General features: G+C 41.3%; 1 protein-coding gene across 6 annotated transcripts in view; it reads right to left on the reverse strand.

Annotated features, from left to right (window-relative positions):
- The window catches only part of FBH1 (F-box DNA helicase 1), a 68,472-nt gene that overhangs the window by 15,328 nt on the left and 27,859 nt on the right, over positions 1-25,285 (reverse strand). For all 6 annotated transcript variants that reach the window (XM_066592116.1, XM_066592115.1, XM_066592119.1 and 3 more), the window contains 10 exons: positions 22,805-22,973; positions 21,693-21,915; positions 19,852-19,939; positions 17,954-18,040; positions 15,206-15,342; positions 13,658-13,757; positions 12,077-12,198; positions 11,910-11,979; positions 5,738-5,932; positions 1,568-1,690 (listed from right to left, as the gene is read on the reverse strand). In XM_066592116.1, the coding sequence (XP_066448213.1) occupies positions 1,568-1,690; positions 5,738-5,932; positions 11,910-11,979; positions 12,077-12,198; positions 13,658-13,757; positions 15,206-15,342; positions 17,954-18,040; positions 19,852-19,939; positions 21,693-21,915; positions 22,805-22,973 (1,314 nt within the window). The remainder of the gene's footprint in view (positions 1-1,567; positions 1,691-5,737; positions 5,933-11,909; positions 11,980-12,076; positions 12,199-13,657; positions 13,758-15,205; positions 15,343-17,953; positions 18,041-19,851; positions 19,940-21,692; positions 21,916-22,804; positions 22,974-25,285) is intronic.

Raw genomic sequence — 25,285 nt, forward strand, 5'->3', positions numbered from 1 at the left:
TAAATAATGTACTAACTTCTTTCTCTGGGTCATTCTGAACCCAGGGATACTACATGTGTAATTTTGTTTTTAATTTTTTACAAAGTAAAAGGGAGAAAGGTGGTGTTTTGGCGTTTTTATTTTTTGTACAATTTTTTTTAAAACACTTTTTAACATTTTTTTGTCCCTTTAGGGGACTTCCACAGAGACCCATCTGGACCCCCTGATCACATTACGGGGGTCCGATGGTGACAGCCCTTTACATGCTGCGGTTTCATAGACCATGGCAAGTAAAGAGTTAAACAGTATAGATGGGAGGTTTTCTCTGTTCTGTGCTGTAAAAGCTGATGCCAGGCTATCCTCTGAGCACCAGCTCTCCCTGCCACGGGAACCATCCGCCGGCTTCTGACAAGCCGATGGTCTCAGTGGCAACCTGTAAACAAAACAGTGCAGGAGTTTGAAAAAAGAAGCGGGAAGTTGCCAACAGATCGATTCTATCTTTCTGCTTCTTTTTATAAAGTCCTGCACTGTTCTGTGTGGGACTGTGCAGGCAGAGCACAATGCCACCGCTTATGGCATTGTGTTCTGCAGGTCCAATAGTGAAACATAGCCCAGAAATCTTTTGGGCTATATCACTATGGGCAGTGGAGCTCGTCCTGGAAAATTTTCGGGCATGCCACTGAAGGGGTTAAATGAAAAAAGGTATTAAAAATAACCTTATAAGTTGCAAGAAGAAAGAAAAAAATCTGCAAAAATAATTTTGGCAACACAAGGAAAGCAAATAGGTCCATAAAACCATCTCATGCATAAAATCGCTAAGAAGTGTCTATTCCTGTAGGATTGAAACACTATGGCCCTTGGGTGATTAAAGAGAATAAAACATATGATCAGAAAACAACCTTCTTAGATGCATGAATCATGATATAAGAATGATGTCCCGCAACAACTGCAAGGTTCCGCCCATATAAATCAGGCATAGTGCAAAAGGCAAAAGGAACATCCGGCCATCACAAACCATTCATTTGCTTGGTACACTCCTCTGTAACCTCCCATCATGTGCCCTCTCCGCCTTATATCTTTGGGATATAATTGTGAATGCACATGGGCTCATTAGGAAAAGAGAGGGCATTAGAAATGATTGACTTTTCATCTCCTGCCAGCCAGTGAACTCGATATTAGGGTTGGAATAGTGGTGACAGTTTCCCTTCATATCCATTCCATAAAACCATTCTACAGAGGTTTAAAAACTTTAAAAGGACACTAAATCCTACTGTTCCTTCTAAGCAGATTTTGAGCTTGGAAAGGCCATTTGCAAGTTCCTTAATAGGATCCGTGACAAATGTACAAAACATTATTTGCCCCCATGGCGAAGTGTAAAAGTTATTAGCAAACATTTTACATAAAAACTTTAAACTTTAGGTTTTATCCAAAATCAGAACATATAGTATTCATGAAGACACATTTCAAATGCTTTGGGGCACCAACCCTCTCCACGTTGTAAGTATCCTGTAATGAGTAGAATAGGTACCAGGCAATGAAGGACAAAGACCTTGACAATTAATAGGTCTAGTAGAGGATTGTCACTCACCAATTGAGAACTGCTGTCCTTGAAAGTTGTGTCCTGCATTGATAACCTTTGTAAAATCATCTGTAACTTGAACAGTATCAAACTCCATTCCTTTAGCTTTATGTACAGTTCCTAAAATGTAATCTTAAAAAAAAAATATTCAGCATAGCAACATATTTATGGAAAACATAACAAACTGCTATGGACATCATTAACTTGCAGTCAGTTTTACTCTTGAAGGAGTTGTGAAGTGCAAGGGGTCGTCTGGGGACTCCAGTTCTGGAGAGGAGTATTGAACGCACATTTATCAGGCACTTATGGCATCCTATAGATATACCAAAAATATTTGTTGTGGATCTACCACTTTAATTTGCACACAATTTTGGTCTTAAAAACTAAGTGATGCTTAAAAAGGTACTTTTAATGGGGTTGTCTAAGACTTTGGACATTTATTCTATTGATGACCTATTCTCAGGACAGGTCCCACCACTAGGACCGACATGCCCTCTGAACACCAGGGAGACTACTGCTCTAGTAAGAAGGGGAAGGAAAGTGCAGGGCAGGCTAGACAGGTCCTAGTGGTGGGGGACTCAATTATAAGGGGGACAAACAGGGCAATCTACCGCAGAGATCGGGATTGTCAAACGGTGTGTTGTCTTCCTGGCACTCGAGTTCGACGCATCGCGGATCTGGTTGAAAGATTACTGGGAGGGGCTGCTGAGGATCCAGCAGTCATGGTGCACATTGACACCAATGACAAAGTTAGTGGTCAATGGGCGAAACCTCAAAAATAATTTCAGAGACCTAGGATCTGACAATGTAGACAGTGACCTGGGACCAAGTATTGGGAATGGGAGTCAAGTGGGGGGGTGGGGTTAGAACTGATAGAACAGCTAATAGGACCAAAAGTAGCATAATGAGTACAAAGAATAACAACAACCGTATAAATTGTATGGCAATGAATGCAAGAAATCTGATCAGTAAAGTGGGTGAGCTTGAAGCAAGAATGACAGATGAAAATTACAATATTGTAGGAATAACGGAAACATGGTTTAATGATAAGTGCGATTGGGCGGTGAATTTACAGGGTTACAATCTCTTTAGGAGAGACCGTGGGAAACAGAAAGGGGGAGGGGTATGTCTGTACGTTAAATCCTACATAATGCCGAAGCTACAGGAAGATATAGGTGTAGGAGATGAACAGGTGGAATCTCTGCGGGTAGAAATACAGGGAGAAATAAATAACAAAATCCTGATAGGGCTTTTCTATAGGCCACTAAAAATAAAAGAAGAAACTGAAAACTTATTAATAAGAAAAATAGAAGAGGTTTTAAACCGCAATGAAGTAACTATTATGGGAGACTTTAATTATCCAGATATAATATGGGAGACAAAACCTGCGAATCTCACAAGACAAATAAGTTCTTGAGAACAATTAATGATAACTACCTTACCCACCTTGTGCATGAGCCAACTAGAGGGAGGGCCACTGTGGACTTACTATTAACTAACCAACTGGACAAAATCATGGGGGTGTAGGTTGAGGGACACTTGGGAAATAGTGACCAGGATATAATTTATTTCCAGCTTTCATTTAATAGAAAGCCTTAACAGGAAGCAACAACTAAAAGGGAACTTTATAAAGCAAAATTTGATCAGCTCAGAGCTACTACCGGCAACACAAATAATAGTACAGGCGACAAATGGGAGAAGTTAAAAAATATCCTAACTACCTCATGTGAGCAGTTCATAGCCCTTAAAAATAAAAGAACTACAAAATAGAAGGAAGACACTGTGTCTTGACAAGACTGTAAGGGGGGCAATAAGAAAAAAAAAGAAAGCGTTTAAAACAAGAGGGCAGTGAGGAAGCGCTAAAAATACACAGGGAAAATAACAAATTATGTAAGGAAAAGATAAAAACTGCAAAGAAGGTGTCAGAAAGACTGATTCCCAAAGAGAGCAAAAATAACTCCAAACTATTTTTCAGTTATATAAATGATACATGGATTTGCACTGAAAGCATTGGCCCTTTAACAAATAATGCAGGAGAAATCATAGAAGATGATCGGGGGGAAAGCATATCTATTAAATAGTTTTTTTCTCAAGTGTATTCACGAAGGAAAAAGAAATGTCACACGAGAGACAGGGGGATAAAATGAACCCCCCACAAAATATCACCTACCTACCTTAGAGGGAAGTGCAGACTCGGTTAAAAAAAGATTAAAATCGACAAATCGCCGAGCCCAGATGGAATACGCCCAAGGTTTCTAAGGAAACTATATGAAAGACAGACCACTATTTCTTTTATTTAGGGACACTGTTGAGACCAGGGTTGTACCATTGGATTGGCGTATTGCCAATGTGGTTCCAATATACTAAAAGGGGTCAAGAAGGGAGCCTGGTAACTACAGGCCGGTAAGTCTCACTTCAATAATTGTAAAAATATTCGAGGGGTTTCTGAGAGATGCCATCCTGGAATAACTTAAAGAAACAACGGTATAACTCCTCATCAGCATGGGTTCATGAGGGGTTGATCATGTCAAACCAACTTAATCAACTTCTACAATGAATTAAGTTCTAGGCTGGACCTGAGAGAGTCTATTGATCATGTACATCTGGATTTCTCTAAAGCATTTGACACTGTGCGGCATAATAGACTGATATATAAAATGAGACAGCTTGGTCTGGGCGAAAATGTGTGTAGTTGGGTAAAGCACTGGCTCAGAGATAGAAAGCGGAGGGTGGTAAAAAATGGTTCGTACTCTGATTGCGCCACCGCTGCTAGTGGGGTGCCACAAGGTTCAGTATTAGGCCCCATTCTGTTTAATATATTTATCAATGACCTGATAGAAGGACTGCATAGTAAACTATCGATATTTGCAGCCGACACAAAATTATACAAAGTAATTAATACAAGGAGAACAATGTACGGCTGCAATTGGACCTAGATAAGCTGGGTGTTATGTGTGCTGCTGGGCTCTCTAGTGCTAAGGTTCCTAGTAGCAGTGCTGCACAGGTTGGGGCTTTTGAAAGGGGATTGGCTGCTGGAGAATACCACACCCAGCCAGCTCAATTAACCCCAACCTGTGCAGCAGTGCTGCTAGGAACCTTAGCACTACAGATCCCAGCAGCACGCATAACACTGGGGGCTTGGGTAAAAAATGGCAAATGAAGTTCAATATTGCTAAATGTAAGGGGAAACGGATATCACCAATATACACTAAATGGGGTACTACTAGGGAAAAGTGATATGGAAAAAGACCTGGGGGTACTAGTGGATTGTAGACTAAACTGGAGTAACCAATGCCAGTCAGCTGCTGCAAAAGCTAATAAAGTCTTTGGTTGCAACAAAAGAGGTATAGGGGCGAGAATATTATTCTTCCACTATATAAGGCACTTGTCAGGCCCCACATGGAATACTGTATACAGTTCTAGACACCGGTGCTCAGAAAAGACATTGCAGTACTTGAGGGGGTACAAAGAAGGGCAACCAAATTAATAAATGGAATGGGAGGACTGGAATACACAGAAAGGCTATCAAAATTGGGATTATTCACCCAGGAAAAAAGACGGTTAAGGGTCGATCAAATAACTATGTATAAATACATTAGGGAACAATACAAGTATCTCCCCATGATCTGTTTATACCCAGGACTGCGACGGTAGCAAGAGGGCATCCTCTACGGTTAGAGGAACGAAGGTTTCATCACCAACACAGAAGGGGGTTCTTTACTGTAAGAGCAGTGAGACTGTGGAACTCTCTGCCTAAGGACGTGGTGATGGCAAAATCGACAGAGGAGTTTAAGAGGGGACTAGATGTGTTTCTAGAGCGCTATGATATTTCAGGATATAGACATTAAATAACCACGGGGTTGTTGATCCGGGTCTTTGAGTCAGGTAGAAATTATCAAATGTTGATCCAGGGATTATTCTGACTGCTATTATGGAGTCGGGAAGGATATTTTTCCCCAAGGGGGCTATTTGGCTTTGCCTCGTTGTTTTTTTTTGCCTTCCTCTTGATCAACAAGGAAGGGTGGAAACAGGCTGAACTGGATGGACATTGTCTTCCTTCAGCCTAACATACTATGTTACTAGAAACACAGGCTACAATGCAGATGTAGATAGAACCTTTATGGGATTTTACTGTATAGCATTAAACATATTTCACTGTCAATGGTCCAAGGTTGGTACCTGCATTTGTTGAGTCAGCTGCATGATACATTTCTATTTTCTTCACCAAGTCAGGTATTCGCACATTGTATTTTTCAACAACAGCGATTTTAGCTTCCAACTCTCGGTCTTCGGAGCTCACTGCATACGCCTTTAATGCTGCAAACCCCTTCTTCTCCCATGCCGCAATGAATCGGTCTTTAATATACAATTTTTCTATTGACAAGAGGAAGAGAAACTAATCACAGCAAAAAATCATATGTTCTGCAAAGGCATCACTGTCTAGAAACACTGCTTATAGATTATACATTACTGGCCATTTAAAGCCTTGGCTGTGATGACACTGAAGCATAAGGATCTCAACAAGCAACACGAAAACTGGTGGTGGCTGTAGTCTCTGGTAGAACAAATCCAATTGTGTTATTTTATAGTTAAGATACTGAAACCAACAAATACGGAATCTTAATGTACATAATCTGAGAGAAACAGTTTTTTTTACTATACAGTAATAGATTTATCAATACAGTCTTCGGAAAAGATAGCATGGAATGCAAAAATAGTTATTTATTAGAGATGAGCGAGCATACTCGTCCGAGCTTGATGCTCGTTCGAGTATTAGGGTGCTCGAGATGCTCGTTACATGAGAGCTGCCCCTAATTGGTCCCTGCGCTGAGCCAATCAGAGGCAGCACTTACTCAGTGAGAGCAGTGAGAGCTGCCTCTGATTGGTGAGGCTGTGACCAATCAGAGGCAGCTTATTCAGCAGGCGGGGATTTTAAATCCCCGGCTGCTGAATACTACTCAGAGCAGTTCAGGAGAACTGCCGGCCGGCCGCGGCTGAGCTCCGTCTGCCGGGACAAGGTGAGTATATATTTTTTTTTTACTTTTTACACATTTCTGGATGAAATTCAGGGAAGGGCTTATATTTTAAAGCCCTTCCCGAAAATTCATCCCGCGCTTGCCGGCAGCCCATTGCTTTCAATGGAGCCGGCTGTATTGCCGGCTCCATTGAATTCAATGGGCTAACATCATTCTTCTCTGCCACAGCTGTTACAGCTGTGGCAGAGGAGAACGATCTTTATGCTGACAGTGCAGGGGGGGGTCTCACTCTTGCCACTCTTGTGGCTTAATAGTGAGACCTCGGTGCCCGAAATGCAGTCCTGCATGTTGCTCCTCGCCTGCCCTATCCATTTCTGTGTGTTTTACATGACTTTGGTGATTTGCTAAGATTTTCACAAATGAAAACCTTAGCGGAGCACCAGTCATATACAAAAATGCTCGAGTCGCCCATTGACTTCAATGGGGTTCGTTACTCGAAACGAACCCTCGAGCATCACTGAAAGTTTGACTCGAGTAACGAGCACTCGAGCATTTTGGTGCTCGCTCATCTCTATTATTTATCTGTGACAGCTTATACCTATAAATGTCTCTAATACAGACAGCTGTTCCAATAAAGGTCCAGTTATTTTATAGTCAAAATCAATACTGGGTCCAACAAAAAGTGTAATAGAAGATCTTATATTTCTTCTCTTTTCTGGATCCAGTTCTAATCCCAGCTGCCATACATGTGCCATAAGCTATTCATAACTAGACAGACATGCCAAAAGTCATGGGAGAGAAGAGAATATCGTCTAGGACTCCTTCCGCCCTAATGAAGTGCTGAAGTGCAGAAACTAGATGTGGCATTGATTACACAAATGGATGGAAGCCATCGGGAGGGATGTTGAGCCATGCCATCTGGATAGCCACCTACAGCTATGTAGTATTTGTAGTTGAAGGATTTAGAGCATGAATGCACTTCTCAACCACATCCCATAAATGCTTCATTTGACTCATGTTGGGCCACATGCAGGCCACACTATTCGTAGGAACTTTCCAGAATGCCCCTCAAACAAGTGTATTATCCTGCTGCAATACCCCATCATTGCAAGGGTACATGAAGTCCATGAGGGGCTACAAAGGGTCACCAAGCAGTGAAGTGTAGTGGGCACCGGTCAATGACATGTTTAGGTGGACCATTGGACCCAATCTATGCCATGAGAACACACCAAACACCTGTTTGGAACCACATACTGCAGTGTGCCTAGTTGATATAAAAAAAGGGTGTAAATAAAAATAGATGGTTGGAGCGCTTTCTGCTGCTGTTGTATAGGAAAGATAGCTTTCCTTATAGGAAAAAAATAAATGAAATAAACTAAGGTGCTGCCAGTCCACTAACACCAAACCGCTTGTAACGGAGCATGGCATTTAGATTGAAAGGACTCGTGAAAATTTGTGGACATGGAGGCGCAACTCTTATGAAATGGTGTTCAAGTAGGTAGTTTTACCCGGTTGATAGCATGTGAATAAGCCCCTCCACTCATCTCCTAATATACCTCATACATAATAAATATCTCCTAATATACCTCATACATAATACTATCATACATAATAAAAGCATGCAGTTAGCAATTGTGGATATGGATACATAGAGGCTCCTGCGCTCTACAAGCAGCAGTCCCCGTAGGCCTATTCAGATACAAATAAACCAATATAGAGTATTGCAGTAGATATATACGCTTTACCATAAATAAAGGTTTATATATTCTGATAGATCTGAGTGAACTATATAATATAGCCACCTCTACCGTTTGATGCACAGCTGGCCAATGCTACTGGCCTTGTTAGTTGCATGATTAACTCGGATGAATATATCCAATGAGAAGAATTTATTGGGGATCCTCACATGAATACCCACATGCAAAACTAAATCTAGAGAATGGTGACACTATTTACACTATATTGCACTAAATGTTTGAGGCAACAGAAAGAATAAGAGTATCAGCACTCAATGCACTGAATAAAAATTGAAGGTTGTGTGGTACTAATAAATCTAACAACCAACAAACTACTTCAATTTGTTATCCTGCTTATAAATAGCTGGACGTCATCTTAACACAAACACGTCTGTCCTTAATTGTGAGAACATTTCTTTCTGAGCCTATTCTAGTATACATGACACTTTTAGTGCATTTGACATTTTCTTAGATTGTCATCATTATTTGATGTACAATTTATTTATCTATAGGAACCCAATATATCATTGAAGAATTCTGCCGCAGAGAAATAATAACGACATATTGGACCATACATAGCAGACTAAAAGGACTCAGATTCTACTGAGAATTTCTCTACAAACACGTGAAACTTAATACATCTTTATTAAAAAGTCTATCACATCTCTGCTGGACAAGAAGAGACACCAACACATTTGGTCTTTTCGATACATGGTGAATTCTATTTTATTCCCCACGAACATACGATGGGTTTCCTATTGGTGTAACAAAAAATTCGTTTAGATAACTACAGTGTCTGTGTAATGTGCCTTTGACTAAGTCAATTTTATCATTTATTAATAAAAGTTAATTTTTAATCCTAACCTGGGAATTACTGATAGAAAATTTTGGGATATTTCTTTGCGACGGTGAAAGATATACTTGAATTGTCACTCACTCAATTTCCGTTTGTGCTGTCTGCCTGTAATCCCTGCATAAATACCTGTTTTTCTTATTCTGTTCAGTGTATCAGGGATATATTCTTACTGGGTGCTCTGCCAACCACTGTGTCTCTGCACTCCCTCCCTCTGGTTGGTATATCTCATCTGAAGGAGTGTCTGTGATGACACTGGGAACTCTGGATGTGATGTCAATGCGGGGGGTTACTGGTCACGCTGCCATAAGCAGTATTTGCTATCCTGGAGTCCACTTTTCTTAATTTATTAACCCCTTAGTGACGGAGCTTTTTTGCTTTTTTCCATTTTTGTTTTTTCCTACTCCCTTTAAAAAAATCGTAGCTCCTTAATTTATCCATCGAAGTCGCTGTATGAGGGCTTGTTTTTTGCGGGATGAGTTGTATTTTTCAATGGCACTATTTATTGTACCATATAATTTACTGAAAAACTTTTAAAAAATTCTAAGCGGAGAGAAATGGAAAAAAAACGACATTCCACCATCTTTCGGTGCGTCCTGTTTCTACAGCGCACAAACAAAAACGACCTGATATTTTTATTCTATGGGTCAGTACGATTACTACGATACCAAACTTGTATAGTATTTTTTTTGCTGTAGTACTTTTATTTTTTTTTTAAGATATTTAATTTTTTTCAATTATTTTCTACAGTCATTTTGTGCGCGCAACAACTTTTTAATTTTTTCATCGACGTATTTGAGCAAGGGCTCATTTTTTGCGGGATGTCCTGAAGTTTCCGATAGTATCAATTTGGAATACATACGACTTTTTGATCGCTTTTTATTGCGTTTTTTCTGGGAGACAGGGTAACTAAAAAGGTGTATTTCTGGCGTTCTTTATTTTTTTTTTCAGACGACGTTCAACGTGCGGGAAAAATAATGCACTACTTTGATAGATCGGACCTCTACGGATGCGGCGATACCAAATACTTTTTTTATATTTTATTATTTCAATTTTTAAATAATAGATATGGCAAAATGGGGGTGATTTAAACTTTTATAACTTTTTTTTTTTTAACAATTAAAAAAACTTTATTGGCTTTTTTTTTACATTACTTTGAAGTCCCCCTAGGGGACTTTAACATGCGATGCCTTGATCGCTCCTGCAGTATGACGTAATGCTATAGCATTACGTCATACTGCTTTTTGACAGGCAGTCTATCAAGCCGCCCTGTGTGGATGGCTTGATAGGCAGTCTGTTAAGGCAGCCCTGGGGCCTTTCATTAGGCCCCCGGCTGCCATGACACCTGCACGTCTCCCCTGATCTCACCGCGGGGGGGCCGTGCGGGACCCCCGAACAGCGTTCGGGGGATTTAAATGCCGCTGTCAGAGTTGACAGCAGCATTTAAAGGGTTAATAGCTGCAAACGGCCGAGCGCAGCTATTGCCCGCGGGTGTCAGCTGTAATAAACAGCTGACGCCCGCGCTGTATGGAGGGAGATAGCGCCGCTACCTCCCTCCATACACGTCCTGCAATAGCAGGACGTAGTTTCACGATACGGCCGTCACTAAAGGGTTAAACTGGCTATTTGGTGCCTACTGGCACTTGACCATCCCCCGATGACCTAGTTGTTCTCAGGTGAAATGCTGTGTTGGAAAGATGATATAGGACATTTTGCTTGTTTTTTTAAGGGTCTGCTAGGGCCTCTATTTTAGGGCCAGACCTCAGGCAAGGTTGTCCTTCTCAGGATGGTTACATTACACTTCAAGGCCAGACAGCTGATAAGAAATGCTAAGGTGAGATTTTTTTGCAATGTTACCTCCCCACTATATTGTATCCTGTGAAACAATACTGTCATACATGGCATCTCCTATGGATTAAGGTTTATCACCTCTCCGGACCATGGAGCACTACTAATACCAGCATACTATGTGACACATTAAGTGCTATTTATCTGGACACTTCAGGGCCAGAGAGCTGACAGGGAATGATAGGGTGGGATGTTTTTATAACAGTGCCTCCAACTATATTGTATCCTGTGAGGCTATGTTGTAATACATGGAACCTTTTGTACATTAAAGGGGTTTTCTGCCCTTTTTTCAACTGATAACCTAATGGATGGGAGTCCGCCATTCCTAATCGCCATCCATCAGCTGATCCTATGGCCCGCTGTCCAGAAGAGCGGGCCAGACGTCGTCATCGGCATTAAAGGTGAGACAGTGGGAGTACCATGCTGCTAATGCACTTCCTGACCAAAATAGGATGTCAGTATCAGCAGCCATAAGTGGGATATCAACACGGTACTCCTACTGATTTCACCCAGGTCCCCTGCTGATCAGTTGTTCCCCATGTGATGTGCTTATGCACTAAGCTGACTTTTGCAGGAAGCATACAGCTCTGTTCTTACTGCAGTGGCCAGGCTTGGTATTACTGCAGAAAGAACAAAGCTGTCTGCTGCCTGCAGAAATAAGTTCTATACACAAATGCATCGACTCAGCAAACAACTCATTGTCGGAGGTCCCAAATGACGAACCGCCACCCATCTACTATTGGTGGTCTAAACTGAGGATAGATGATCAATACGTTACAACTGGACAACCCCTTTAATGGGTGATTATTATGAACTATATCAAGTACTCCTTGATAAAAAGAATTTATAGATCACACTCTGCACCAACATATTGAAACTTATTTCAAGGTCTTAAATGTGTACCTTATAATACAAAAGATACAAATGAAAATACTTACTTGCCTGTCTCTCAGATTGAAGTAATAGCCAAATATCATGGATTTTGCTCAGTCCAAAGTTTTCTGGTCCCTAAAGTAGGAATGTAAAGTATATAATTGCTTATTTTCTTCTAAAGCTATGCTCAGCTTAAATATTAACAAAATCTGGAAGGAGATCTCATGCCTACCCCTATAATGTGGATTATTGAGGGGTTTTCTGTGTCAGTAACACTGACAGCTTGGTCAAACACACAGGCATTGGTTCTAGATAGGATGGCAACCTTACTTTGGAAGCACTCACGAATAGTACCTGCAATACAAAAAATATGAGACAACGTTTAAAAATGGTACAATATAACAATGTTTACGTATGAAGCACAGAAAACATCTGAATTAAGTCACTTTTAAAAAATGGATAAAAGTATTAATACATTTCATTAGGTTAAATATTAATGTGGATGTTTCCACTGATATCCAATTTATGTATCGGAGTGTCAATAAACATGACAAATCGGGAAGATCTGAAAAAACCCTGTACATTTGCTGCATCTTTGGGTCACCAATACACCTTCTACTATAATCTGTGTCAGGTAAAACCCTGCATAAATTTCTGCTATAATTTGCGTAAGAGTATGGAGTAAATTATAGTAACTTTGAGAGGCTGCGAAAAACCACACACCTTCCTCTGCACTTTTCTAAAGTGTCGAAAAAGGTAAAACTTGCAGAAATATGGTGTGCACAAAAATGTGCAACTTTTATGTACCCCTAAACTGGCGTAAGTTGTTTGTTAAATTCCCCCCATTATTTAATAGAATTCAGAAAGGTTTCTCCAATACATGAGTTACCGTAAAGGGGTTATCCCACCTTGTAAAATTGATGGCCTGTCCTCACTGCTGGTACGCCAGACAACATCATATTGATAGCAGCGCTTCTGCATACTAAAGACTTTTCGCATTAAGTGAATGGGACAAGCCTGAAGTACTTAGAATAAGCGATATATATCGTTCTGCCAAAAGAGCACGCTCATTGAAGAAGCTATGGCGCTCATACGAGTGCCCCGGCCCCTTCAATCAGCTTATTTACAGGGATCCTGAGAGCAGGACCCTTACCGATCAGATATTGATGGCCTATCCTGAGGCTAGGCCATCAATTTTACAAGGCTGGACAACCCCTTTAAGCATACCGTCAAAATCCAAATGTCAAAATGCATTTACCCAAAGAATACCAAGTTACGATGTGTAAAAGCAAAGCAGTCAAAAAGGTTGAGCAAATCTGGCATAATTTTTCGCAATACTACTAGGACTATATTGTTTAGGATACGATAGTAAGAGTATGACCTGTAGAACTCTATAGGATATGTTTTCTAATACTGATTGATGGTTTATTGTTATTGTGTAATTGCTATGTGTGTTTATTACAAAGCTGACGCACATTTACGACACTGGTCACTGCTGATTCGGTTATGTTCACACTTGTGTTGGAGGCTCTGCTTAGTGCCTCCTAGCAAACTGTGTCATTTTTTATGGTAAGATTAGTGCCGCTTGCAGCACTGTTTTCCCGTTAAAAAGGGGGGCTTTGTGGTGGGATCCAAAGGACCCCATTGGTTGCCATAAGCGTTTGTCATGCAACGAATCTGGCATTGCCATGGTTTCTGTTGACGATGGAAACCACAACGCAGATGTAAACAGAGCCTTATGCATTCAGCATGAACACGACTACTGTTATTTTGTTGATGGAATAAATCTACCTTGAAATATTTGACTTCTCACCTTTTTGGTTACCTCCGACTAAAGACTTGTGCCGTATCTTTTTACAAGCATCAAGTATGGTAGCACCAACGTAAGCTATTTCAGCACCAAATCGGAAACTCTAAAACACAAATTAGAACATTTAGATTGAACTCTGATCTCTAAAAGCAGAAGATTTAGACAGTCTATAACAGAAGCACTCAACCCTTTATTGGTCGTAAGCCACTTTAAATCAAACTACTAACGACCACTTGTCTGTGAGTAAGTATGTATGTATGTACGTATGTGTTTGTGCGTGGGTGTGTGTGATTCTTATGCTCCACCACTGGTGATGTCATCGCTCCGTTTCCCTGGTGACGTCATCAAAGGTCATACAACATATATAAAACACAGTGTCTGACCGACAGAAAAACAACACAGTTAGGGCTGTTGAAAAGGGGAGGGCAAAAATAACAAAATGAGACTACAACTGAACCGCTATTATGTCAGACACAACTCAGCAGTCCTGACAGAACACACTGACCTACTATCACCACAGAGATCCGGTGGGCTAAAGGACCTGTGGTGATGTCACTGCTGTGGGAGGAGCCAAGTTGTGTTGGTCTTGTGCGGTAATCAAGCTGCTGTGTGTGTATGTGCCAACAGAAACACTGGTACTATAAATTTCCTAAGCAAACTACTAATGACCACTTGTCTGTATGTATGTGTGTGAGTGATTCTTATACTCCATCCCCTGGTGACATCATCAAAGGTCCAACAACATATATAAAACACAGAGTCTGACTGACAGAAGAACAACACAGTTAGGGCTCTTGGAACGGGAGGGCAAAAATAACAAAATGAGAATACAACTAAGCCGTTATTATCTCAGAAGACACAACTCAGCAATCCTGGCAGAAGACAACAACCTACCACCACAGAGATCCGGTGGGCTGAAGGACCTGCATTGATGTCACTGCTGTGGGAGGAGCCAAGCTGTGTGTGTGATGTGTGGGAATCAAGCTGTTGTGTGTGTGGGGATCATAATGCATGTACCATGTAGCAGAGCTGTGTGGTGCATTGTGCCACCAGAAACACTGGCACTATAATTTCCTACAACTCAGCAGTCCTGGCAGAACACACTGACCTACCTCCAGCACAGAGATCCGGTGGGCTGAAGGACCTGTGGTGATGTCACTGCTGTGGGAGGGGCCAAGCTGTGTTTGTCTTGTGTGGTAATCAAGCTGCTGTGTGTGTGATGTGCCACCAGAAACACTGCTACTATAATGTCCTAATAATTACTAGTACACAAGATGGCGTTGAGCTACGCTACAAATTAAAAAGGAAAAGTCCATCAAAGATATTCTTTGATTTAGTGTTAACTATATACCTGTTAACAGAGTTTTGACCATACTACCATGGTCAAGCAATGCGGTAACATCTTCAGTGTCACAAGTGCACAAAGAAAGAAAAAACAGCTGAGGAGCCACGCACAAGAATCCCAACAGCCACATGTGGCCCCTCAAGTCACTAGTCTACAGACCTTCTTTAACCCCAAATGTCAAGCATGCAGCACTTCAATGCACTCACCTGTGTGAGATAGAAGATGTGAGTGTGGGGCACCTCACAGAGGGCATTTACAGCACCACGAAATGTATAGATCTGCTGGTGGGGATCGCCAACAAATATTTTCCCACATTTCTGGGAAAGGACAACTTGCATAATAGCTACAAAAAAAGCAATAGCAATTTACATTGGCAAAATGAATAGAACAAACATTGTCAAACATTCCACTACGAATGGCTGATGGAACTCCTTAAGGAGTTTGGAACTTCAAGGGGTTGTCCCGCGATAGCAAGTGGGGTTAAGCACTTCTGTATGGCCATATTAATGCACTTTGTAATATACATCGTGCATTAAATATTGGCCATACAGAAGTTATACACTTACCCCCTCTGGTGCTGGCGTCCCCGTCTCCATGGCGCCGACCAAAGCTGCTCCGGCGTGCTCGCGCCGCAGAGGTCTTCTGCGCATGCGCAGAAGACCTGTGCGTCGCGAGCACGCCGGAGCGGCCCCTTCAGCACAAGCGCGTCTAATCCAGGGAGAAGGCAGCTTTGGTCGGCGCCATGGAGACGGGGACGCCAACACTGGAGGGGGTAAGTGTATAACTTCTGTATGGCCAATATTTAATGCACGATGTATATTACAAAGTGCATTAATATGGCCATACAGAAGTGTATAACCCCACTTGCTATCGCGGGACAACTCCTTTAAAGGGGTTTTATTATAAGTCTAAACATTTTCCCCACAGCTGGGTCCATTATAAAACAAAAAAAAAAATAGATCATACTCACCTGTCCTCGGAGATCCAAAGCAGAGCTGAGCTGCTCACATTACCTAGAAGCTGGCGCTGGGGCAGATGGCCGGGCAGAAGCATGTGACCGCTGTGGCAAATTAGAGGCCATAGCATCTTGTTGGCACTCCTGACACCAGGACTCCATGACATCCTGGGCACAGTCATGCCAGACATGATGCTGTGGCCTTTGATTGGTTTCAGTGGTCACGTGCTTCTGTCCAGCCGTTTATCTGGAAGCCGGGGCAGCGTGATCAGCTCAGCTCTTTGGTAATCCGAGTAGAGGTGAGTATTATCTATTTTTTTTTTATTTCATAAATGGGCCCAGCTGCTGGAAAAGTTTTTTTGAGTCATGATAAAACCCCTTTAACTATGATTTTTTTTTGTTTTACATCTCCACATTTCAGAAGCCATAACATTTATTTTTCTGTTGTCATAGCCATATGAGGATTTTTATTTTGAGGGATGACTTGTGTTATTTCTAATAGTACCATTTTGGGGTGCATGTAATGTATTGTATTACTTTCATACCATTTTTTGGGAGGTGTGAGGGGAGGAGAGTACGAGGGTGAAGAAACACAGACATTCTGCCATTGTATTCTAGGGATTGTTTTTACGGTGTTCACAGTGTTACATAAATTACAGGATAACTTTATTCTACGGGCTGTTAGAATTATAAAGATACCAAAATGATCTCTCTTTTTTGATGTTTTTACTTTTACACAATAAAAACACTTCATTTCTTTAAAACTATTTTAAAATATAACACCTTTTCATCCATAGAGCTGTGTGAAGGTGTGTTTTATGGAGTGCACACAACTTTTTGAATCACTCTCTAATCAGCATTTTGAGAGGTCAATAAAAAAACAAACAGCATTTTGTCATAGCTGTTTTTTACACTGTTAACTCTGTGAGATAAATAAAGTGTTCACTCTATTGTATGGGTCTTCACGAATGCAGTGACACCAGTTAGGTGTTTTTTATTTACATATATAAAAAGGCAATGCTTTCCCCTATTTTATTTACTAAAGCCCCATTTACATGCAACGATTATTGCTCAAAATTCATTCAAACAATGGCTTTTGAGCGATAATCATTGTGTGCAAATGCTATTATTGTTCACTCTTCAGCTGAATGCTGATTTTTAGGTGAGCTTAAAATCCATTTTTCAGCTGGAGAGTAGATAACACAAACCGCACGCGGTGTTCTGCATGGGAGCGGCTGATTACACTGTATTCTGCTGACAGCCCTTGCAAGAACAATGGAGCTCTTTGCAGAGCTCATACCACCTGCTGTGTTCTGCAAGCAGCTGCTGGAGGCTCATTTACATGCAAATGAAGCTGATAAAGTGCTAATAGACATTAGTGCCCATTAGCACTTTATGTAAAATGATTGCTAGAACTGTCAGTCTTTCAATCGTTTGAAAGATTGTCTTTGCGTGTAAATGAGCCTTAAGTCCCAGTGGGGAACCTGAACGTGCAATATTTTGATTGCTCATATAATACACTGTAATACTCCTGTATTACAGAGAAGTATCTCCATTATTGTAGATCTGACATGCAGTCTATCAGGCCCTGCCTTTGGCCTAATAACCATCTGTACATGATAGGCCTATAGTCCACTATTGCAATTTATTACCACCCCATGATTGCGGGGTGTCTGTGTGCATATGGGTTGCGATCTGGTAATCAGAGGGTAACCCCTCCCTATGTTAATCACTGACATGCTGTGGTCTGTATAGACCATGGCATGTATGGGCTTAAATGCCAGGTAAAGGCTAAGAGGTTACAGCCATCACTGTGCCGTAGTAGTAGCGCAGCTTACGGGAACTGTAATATTATAGTACTGGGTGGGAAAAGGTTAAAGGAGGCAAAAATGGACTTCTGATGAGTCATAGATATGTTTCAGAAGATCAAGTCAGCTGTGTCCAGAAATAGGGACCATGACTGATTTATTTCTGTATCTTGTAATAGTATTCTACTCACAAGGTGTACAGTCTTGGGCTTCATCTACAAATATAGCATTGTAAAATGAGAGATCTGGCTTGCGGAGCTGCCACAGCTTCAGATAGCCTGTAGGATGACAGAAACAGGATCACAGAATTAATGACACATACTCATAGTACAAGAGTATTACTTGTTCTTAGTGCTTTATCAAAAATGTAAAGCTTTATTCTTGGTAATTTCTTATAAATTGCTTATCTATATAATCTACCAAAATCTACAAAATTACAGTATTTGGATTTTACAAAAAATTCCATGAATCACTGTATTGCGCATTATGGCTGCTGCCACAGTAAGGGAGTGTATGTAATGTGGGTCATTCGCATTTTATAATAATATACAGACATTATTATTTTATGTGATATATGTATATTTGTACATTATGAAATTTCAGTCCTCCTACACCACAGTGTTCTCTATTTGAAGCAATACATTTGTCCAAATATTTTTTCCACTGCTCAAAGAATTTTTTAAACTCATTGGTATTGATGTACTTTAGTATTTGTGCTTCTTTTTGTTTCACCTCTTCAACATCAGTAAAATGTTTTCCTTTGACGTCTCAAAATGTCACACAGGACAAGATAGGGTGAAAACAGAGGGTGAGTCAAGAGTGTGATGCCGTTTTTTGACAAAGATTGCTTAACACTCAGCATTGTGCCGACAGGTGCAATATCCTGATGGAAGAACCAGTCACCTGCTTGCCACAAATTGGGAAACTTTCTCCGTACTCCGTGACACATCCTTTTCAAAAAACCTTCAAATAAAAGCTTTGGTTGACTATCTGACCCTGTGTTACAAATTCTGAGTGCTCTATCCCTCTCATATCAAATACACAGACCAGCATTGTTTTCACCTTTGACTTCACTAGTTGTATGAATCAGCCATCACAAAATAGGCGAAAAGCTGAACTACTTGTTGAAAAGAAAAACCACTGAAGCCAAACACAATTTTCCCTGACACCTCCAGCCGGTCGATTCTTTTTCTTCTGGTGACGAAGTGTCCATTAGCTGCAGTCTTCTTCCAGCAGGGCAATGTATGCTATGTCACTAGTGACGTAGCATTCCTTGCCTAGCAAGAAGCACCGGATGCTATGTCGGACCAATACCAAGACTGCGCAAGCACTGTCTCGATGCAAGAGCTCCCATACTAATGCCGTGAGACAGTGCACATGCACAGTCTCAGTAATAGCCGGGCGTAGCATCTGATGCTTCCTGCTATACACTGAGCCTGCTGGAAGAGGAAAGCCGCAGCATAACAGAAGAAGAGGATAAGGCTGGCTTGCGGTGAGGCGACCTGGGGAGTGCAGGAGCCAGGAGAAGATCAAGGAGTAGAAGATGCAGTAAGTAGATTGCATGGGGAGCAATAGTAAGTACTGATTTTTTTTCTCTTTTTAAATGACAAAACCCCTTTAGCCCCCCCAGAAAGCTGGGTACTCATTTTACCGACCTTGGAAGGATGGAAGGCTGAGTCAACCTTGAGCTGGCTACCTGAATGAAGGTTGACTCAGCCTTCCATCCTTCCAAGGTCGGTAAAATGAGTACCCAGCTTACTGGGGGGTTGAAGATGACTGGGGAAGGCAATGGAAAACCAACCCGCAAAAACAGTCTGCCAAGAAAACATCATGATGTGATATTACCCAAGAAGTCAGTCATGACTTGGTGCTCGCAGCAGGGGACTATACCTTTACCTACCTTTAATTAAAATGATAGAAGGAAAACTTTTTGTTAAATCACTTTTTATGATTAAGAGCAAACATGCACTTGTTTTATACAGATGGACAATAAACCCAGAATCATATCTGCTGTTGGGCCCACCGGCACTGTGTGAACGTATGCCATTTTTGAACAATGTATTAGTAAAAGACTAGATTAAATTCTCACCATCATGTGTCATTTTGTAAGCTTGTTGACGAGTTGCTTCAAGACTTTGCATCTTTTCCCAAATTTTGCCTGCTTCTCTCACAGCAAACTATAAAGAAAGTTATAAAATAAATATAGATAGTGCAGGTGTAGCATAGTTTGTTGCACAACCTAAGAGTAAAAGATTGTTGTGCATGGATTTTTCTTTATTTAAAGCCAAAAAAAAAAAAAGAGGAACTGTTGGCGAAAGTCACATGACCAATCCAGCACAGCTTGGTGGTTTCTATTACACTGTGGAACACAATTTTTGGTGACTGAGGTATTAGAACGTTTTTGAGGTATTTTGGGGTCATAGATTCTGAAAATGACACTAGTCTTTCTCTATCAGGTCTGCTTATCAAGATATGACATATGTCCATAAAAATGTATACATGTACACATATTGTATTGTACATGTAATGACTGCCAATCAAAAGCTGAAGGTACAAAGATAAATCCCAAGAAGCCTAGAACACGAATAAAACAAGAGATTTTTTTCACTGAGACATGTGGATGAAACTACATTCCTGTGATTTCCTGCGATCAGATGTTTTTGGACATTCACACTGGATGTTTCACCAGTAGTCCGCCATCATATGTGTATCCTATCGGCCACAGTCCTGTTCTTCCACAGTCACCAGTAGTCCGCCATCATATGTGTATCGCATCGTCCGCAGTAATGTTCTTCCACGGTCACCAGTAGTCTGCCATGATATGTGTATCCCATCGTCCGAATTCCTGTTCTTCCATGGTCACCAGTAGTTGGCCATCATATGTGTATCCCATCGTCCGCGGTACTGTTCTTCCACAGTCTTTATTTCCTAGAGACATCTGTCACCTTGTTCATCACTTCCATGGTTCTTATTTCCTGGTGACATCGTTCACCCTGTTCATCACGTACATCACCAAGACAATCTGGAAATCCATCCACAATGACTGCTGGTCCTGCAATCTGATGCTCATGTTACACCCAAGTGTTCAGGAACAGTAGTGAGCATCTTCTCCACAAGTTCACCGAAGTTTGCGACCTTATAGTTCCCAAGGAAATGCTTGACAACCATACAGAACAACAACCGTGCACGTGCCTCAAAGTTATCCACTGAATCTTGGAAACGCCGCTCATTCATGGGTTCCCGTATTTATGGTCCATCGAATTTACCTGCTTTTAGTCTCTCCAGGCTCATCGCAGGAAATTTTCTACTTCTGTAACCGAAACATGTTTCATTTCCCTTCAATGTCTTTACACATTGTTTCATCAAACCAAGTTTGATGCGCAGTGGTGGCAATATGTATCATATGTACTAATAGTAAGCAAATGCTGGGGGGTGAATATAACAAATAAGTAAATATAAATATAAGTAAATATAACAAAAATAGATAAAGACATCAAGAATATCTCAAAAACTAGAGCTCCTAGAATGAAATGGAGGGTATTTTCGGAATCAGCGGCACAAAAATACCCAGAATAAGGTCTAAAAATCCAGGCACCATGACATTTGTGTCCCCCAGTGTTATCAGGCAAGTTTTCGAAATGATACAAGGTGTAATTGGAGGCCAACAACATAGTGTGTAAATCCCTGAATACAGATTACCTTTAAAAGGTAAGTAGAATAAGGTACTGCTTAAACAACTTTTTCTTATTAAATAGTTTCAACATATCTACAGTAAAACAACATTGTTAAATAGTTGTTTTCCTTGATCCTTGAGTCACGCAGGTTGACCTACTAAATTACAAGTGGTTCCATTTAGGTTGGGAATTTACTACTATGATCCCTGTTATTTAACAACCTTCTTCAGTAAAGTGATGGACCAGTAATCTATACCTGCTGTTCAGGTGGAGTCACCAGTTGCCTTTCGCCACGATTATCTTTGTACCATATAGGAACATGGTCTCTTTCAATTGTTTCATCAGCAGAAGCAAAAAAATTCTCCAGTGTTTTAACAACACGTTTGGCTCGGATAAAACCAGCTTGCCCCTCAGGAAGGACAAAGTTAACTGTATATGAAGTAAGCTTGGTGAAGTTCAGCTTGTTCCTTTGCTGATACCTTAAAAAAAAGTAAATAAAACTTACGTGGTATCGAACAATTACCTAAATTACATAAATCTAAAGATTCTCATGCATTCAATTTAAGATTGCATGTGAAAACCATGTACTGTCCTTAAAATACTACATTAAAACAGCATAGCACAGCTAGTTATGCCGTTGTCACATATCAGAAGTTAGCGAAGTAGAAAATCTCACTTCACTACATTATTTCCGTAACACCTATCCACTTCTAAGAGAGGGCTGTCCAGTTGTAAACTATAGATGGACTATCCTCCAGAGGGGTCACCAATATTAGGTCGCCAGGGGTGCGTTGCAAGTCATGCAATGAGCTGATTTCTACAGGAAGCAGACAGCTCCATTCCCACTGCAATGGCCATACTTGGCATTACACCCATCTATTTTAAGGGCAACTTGGGCTGCAGCAACAAGCCTGACCTCTTAAGTTAGAAAGAACACAGCTGTCTGCTTCCTGCAGAAATCAGCTCAGTGCATCAGCATACCGACCCAGATGGCAGATGATCAGAGAGGGGGCCTGGGTAATGGATTCCTGCCAATATATTATTGATGATCTATCTTGAGGATAGGCTATCAATAGTTTACAACTGGACAACCCCTTTAAGGAAACACACAACAGCCAGTTTGGACATTTCTGTAATCCCAACCACCAGTGGTGGAGTATGGGCCATGTTATGCCAATTTAGTAAATTGGAATTTTGGTTTAGACTGATTAAAGTGAATGTAAAGATGTTAAAAAACACACTGAACAAGAGAACTTGAAATAGGGCTTAGTAGAGGACATCCAATTGATGTAACGATAAAAAAACATATAATGATTATATTAGGATACCAGATCACTGGCAGCAGTAACAGCTATGTGAGGAACTTACTGTTTTCCTGAATGCTGAAAAGCCAGTGAGTGGAAAGTTTTGCATACAACATTTTGGGGGAAAAGTCGGAGAGCATGATTTGCAATGGATTTGTTAAATGTAACATACAAAAAGCGTAGATGTGGTCTCTTCTCTGCGTACTTAATAAGAGTTGAGGTTTTTCCAGTACCTAAACAAAACATGTACACAATATTAAAAAGGGAAATATACAAGACTCTTAAATTAAAGTTAAATTAAGAATTATACACACTACAAATAAGGAACAGTACAGTGATACCTTGGGTTAAGAGTGCCTCAGCTTACAAGCTTTTTGACTTGACAGCAGGCTCTCTCACGAATGTTTGCTCTGATTTAAGAGCAAAAAACATTGGTTAACAGCCTTGCTCTCAATTGGGCCGCCGCTGCTGCCAGTTGCCTCTTTGAAAGCAATGGCCTGCCGGCAACCCCTGCAGTGATTTTTGGGAAGGGCTTTAAATATAAGCCCTTCCCTGAAAATCATCCCTGGCTGTAGTAAAAAATATACACTCGCCTGTCCGCCGCTGCTGGGGCTCAGGAGTGTCTAGCCGCCGCCTGTTCTCCCTGAATTTTTAATCCCCGCCTGCTGAAAAGCTTCAGAGCAGTGCAGGGAGAACCAGCGATGGCTAGATGCGGCTGAGCCCCAGCAGCGGCAGATAGGCGAGTATATATATTTTCTATCTTTTTACTACAGCTTGGGATTATTTTCAGGGAAGGGCATATATTTAAAGCCCTTCCCTGAAAATTACTGTGGGGGTGCCAGCGTCCTATTGCTTTCAATGGGGCAACGCCATCCCCATTGAAATCAGTTGGAGAGTTTCGCGATCTGGAATGGATTAATGGCTTTTCCATTTATTTCAATGGGGAAAATTGATTTGACTTACAAGTGTTTTGGGTTTACAGCTCAGTCACGGAACGAATTAAACTCTTAACCCAAGGCACCACTGTAGTACAAAAACAGCTGCCAGAGTCTCCCACAACAGCGGGAGATAGAGGTACCGGTACACTGGTAGGTATAGCTTCCACTTCCATGACACTCCTCGCTGTGCATTCATAGGAACTAAACTCTGTCCACTTCACTTATACATAGAGTTTCAGAAGGGATGTCACATTTATGCATACTGCTAAACCTGGCTGTTGGCTGGCTAGAATACCAACAGAATTCTCTCGTCTGCAAGACTTCAGCAAGATGAATAAAGCCTTACAGACTTAATGACAGGCAGCGCTAAAACTAAACCGGACCAAATTCTACCTTCCGGGAAAGAAATGGGCAATTCTTTTTCCACTTGCTTTGCATATTGCTAATTTTCTAATCATGAGAAAAAGTGGCAAAGTGAACGATTACCGACTCTCCTATTTTATGCACCAGTAAATCAGCAAGATAGATGAATCAGTTCACTTAGTATTTGGGACTCTTTCAGTTGGTCAGCCAGGATACTGGTTACAGTCTGGTGGATAACTCCGATTTCGTAAATATAGTGATGAAGCCCAGCATTATTTTATGACCATCGCTTTAAAAGGGTATTTTAAACTTTATGACATACCCCCAGGATATGCAATAACTGCCCAATAGATTAATCAATCGTCAGAATGGGGGACTTGTGACCTCCGTCCAGCCTGGACCCACATTCTGAGGATGCATAAGCGAAGGAAGAATGAATAAGGTGAGAATACCCCTTTAAAAAGTGTTTCCCAATACGTCACATTGATTGCACCTGCGACCACTAGAAGAAAGGCCCTGTGAAGTACTCCGCGGAGTGCCGCAGTCCCTCTACATTTTTCCCAGGTCAAGTAATTGGGACTCAACTATGATAGCAGAGACTGCACATGGAGAACAGTGGTGCGATGCCAAGAAGACCAAAAACCAAAAAGGAACCGAAGAGGTTGTTATAACTATTATTATGCTAGGGAGATTATGTCATAGCCAGCAAAGAGGCTGAAAGTTCTTATAAAGATACATCAACAGGGAATTGTAAAGTAAGTGTAAGGCTGGGTTCCCATTAGGAGTATTGCCGTCGGAAATCCCGCGGTTTGGCTGCGAAGCGGCCCGGCCGCTCGCTCTTCCGCTGCGGCCGGCACTCCCATAGAGGAGAGCGTGGCCGCGGCGGGAAGAAAAAAAAGTAGAGCATGCTGCATATCCTAAAACCGTGGCTGCGGCGGCCGCAGCTTCAGCCGGACGTACCGCAGCGGATTGGCCGTCCCGTGTGAACGAGATTTCTGAGAAATCTCGTCCGAATGGCTGGCTAACCCCGAGATTAGCGGCCGCAGGCGGATTTGCCGCGGCAAAATTTCGCGCGGAATTGCCGCGGCTAATCCGCCCTGTGTGAACTCAGCCTTAAAGGGGTTGTCCCGAGGCAGCAAGTGGGTCTATACACTTCTGCATGGCCATAATAATGCACTTTGTAATGTACATTGTGCATTAATTATGAGCCATACAGAAGTTATAAAAAGTTTTATACTTACCTG

Source organism: Eleutherodactylus coqui, chromosome 2 (genome assembly GCF_035609145.1).
Source record: "Eleutherodactylus coqui strain aEleCoq1 chromosome 2, aEleCoq1.hap1, whole genome shotgun sequence".
In the NCBI taxonomy this organism is placed as follows: domain Eukaryota; kingdom Metazoa; phylum Chordata; class Amphibia; order Anura; family Eleutherodactylidae; genus Eleutherodactylus; species Eleutherodactylus coqui.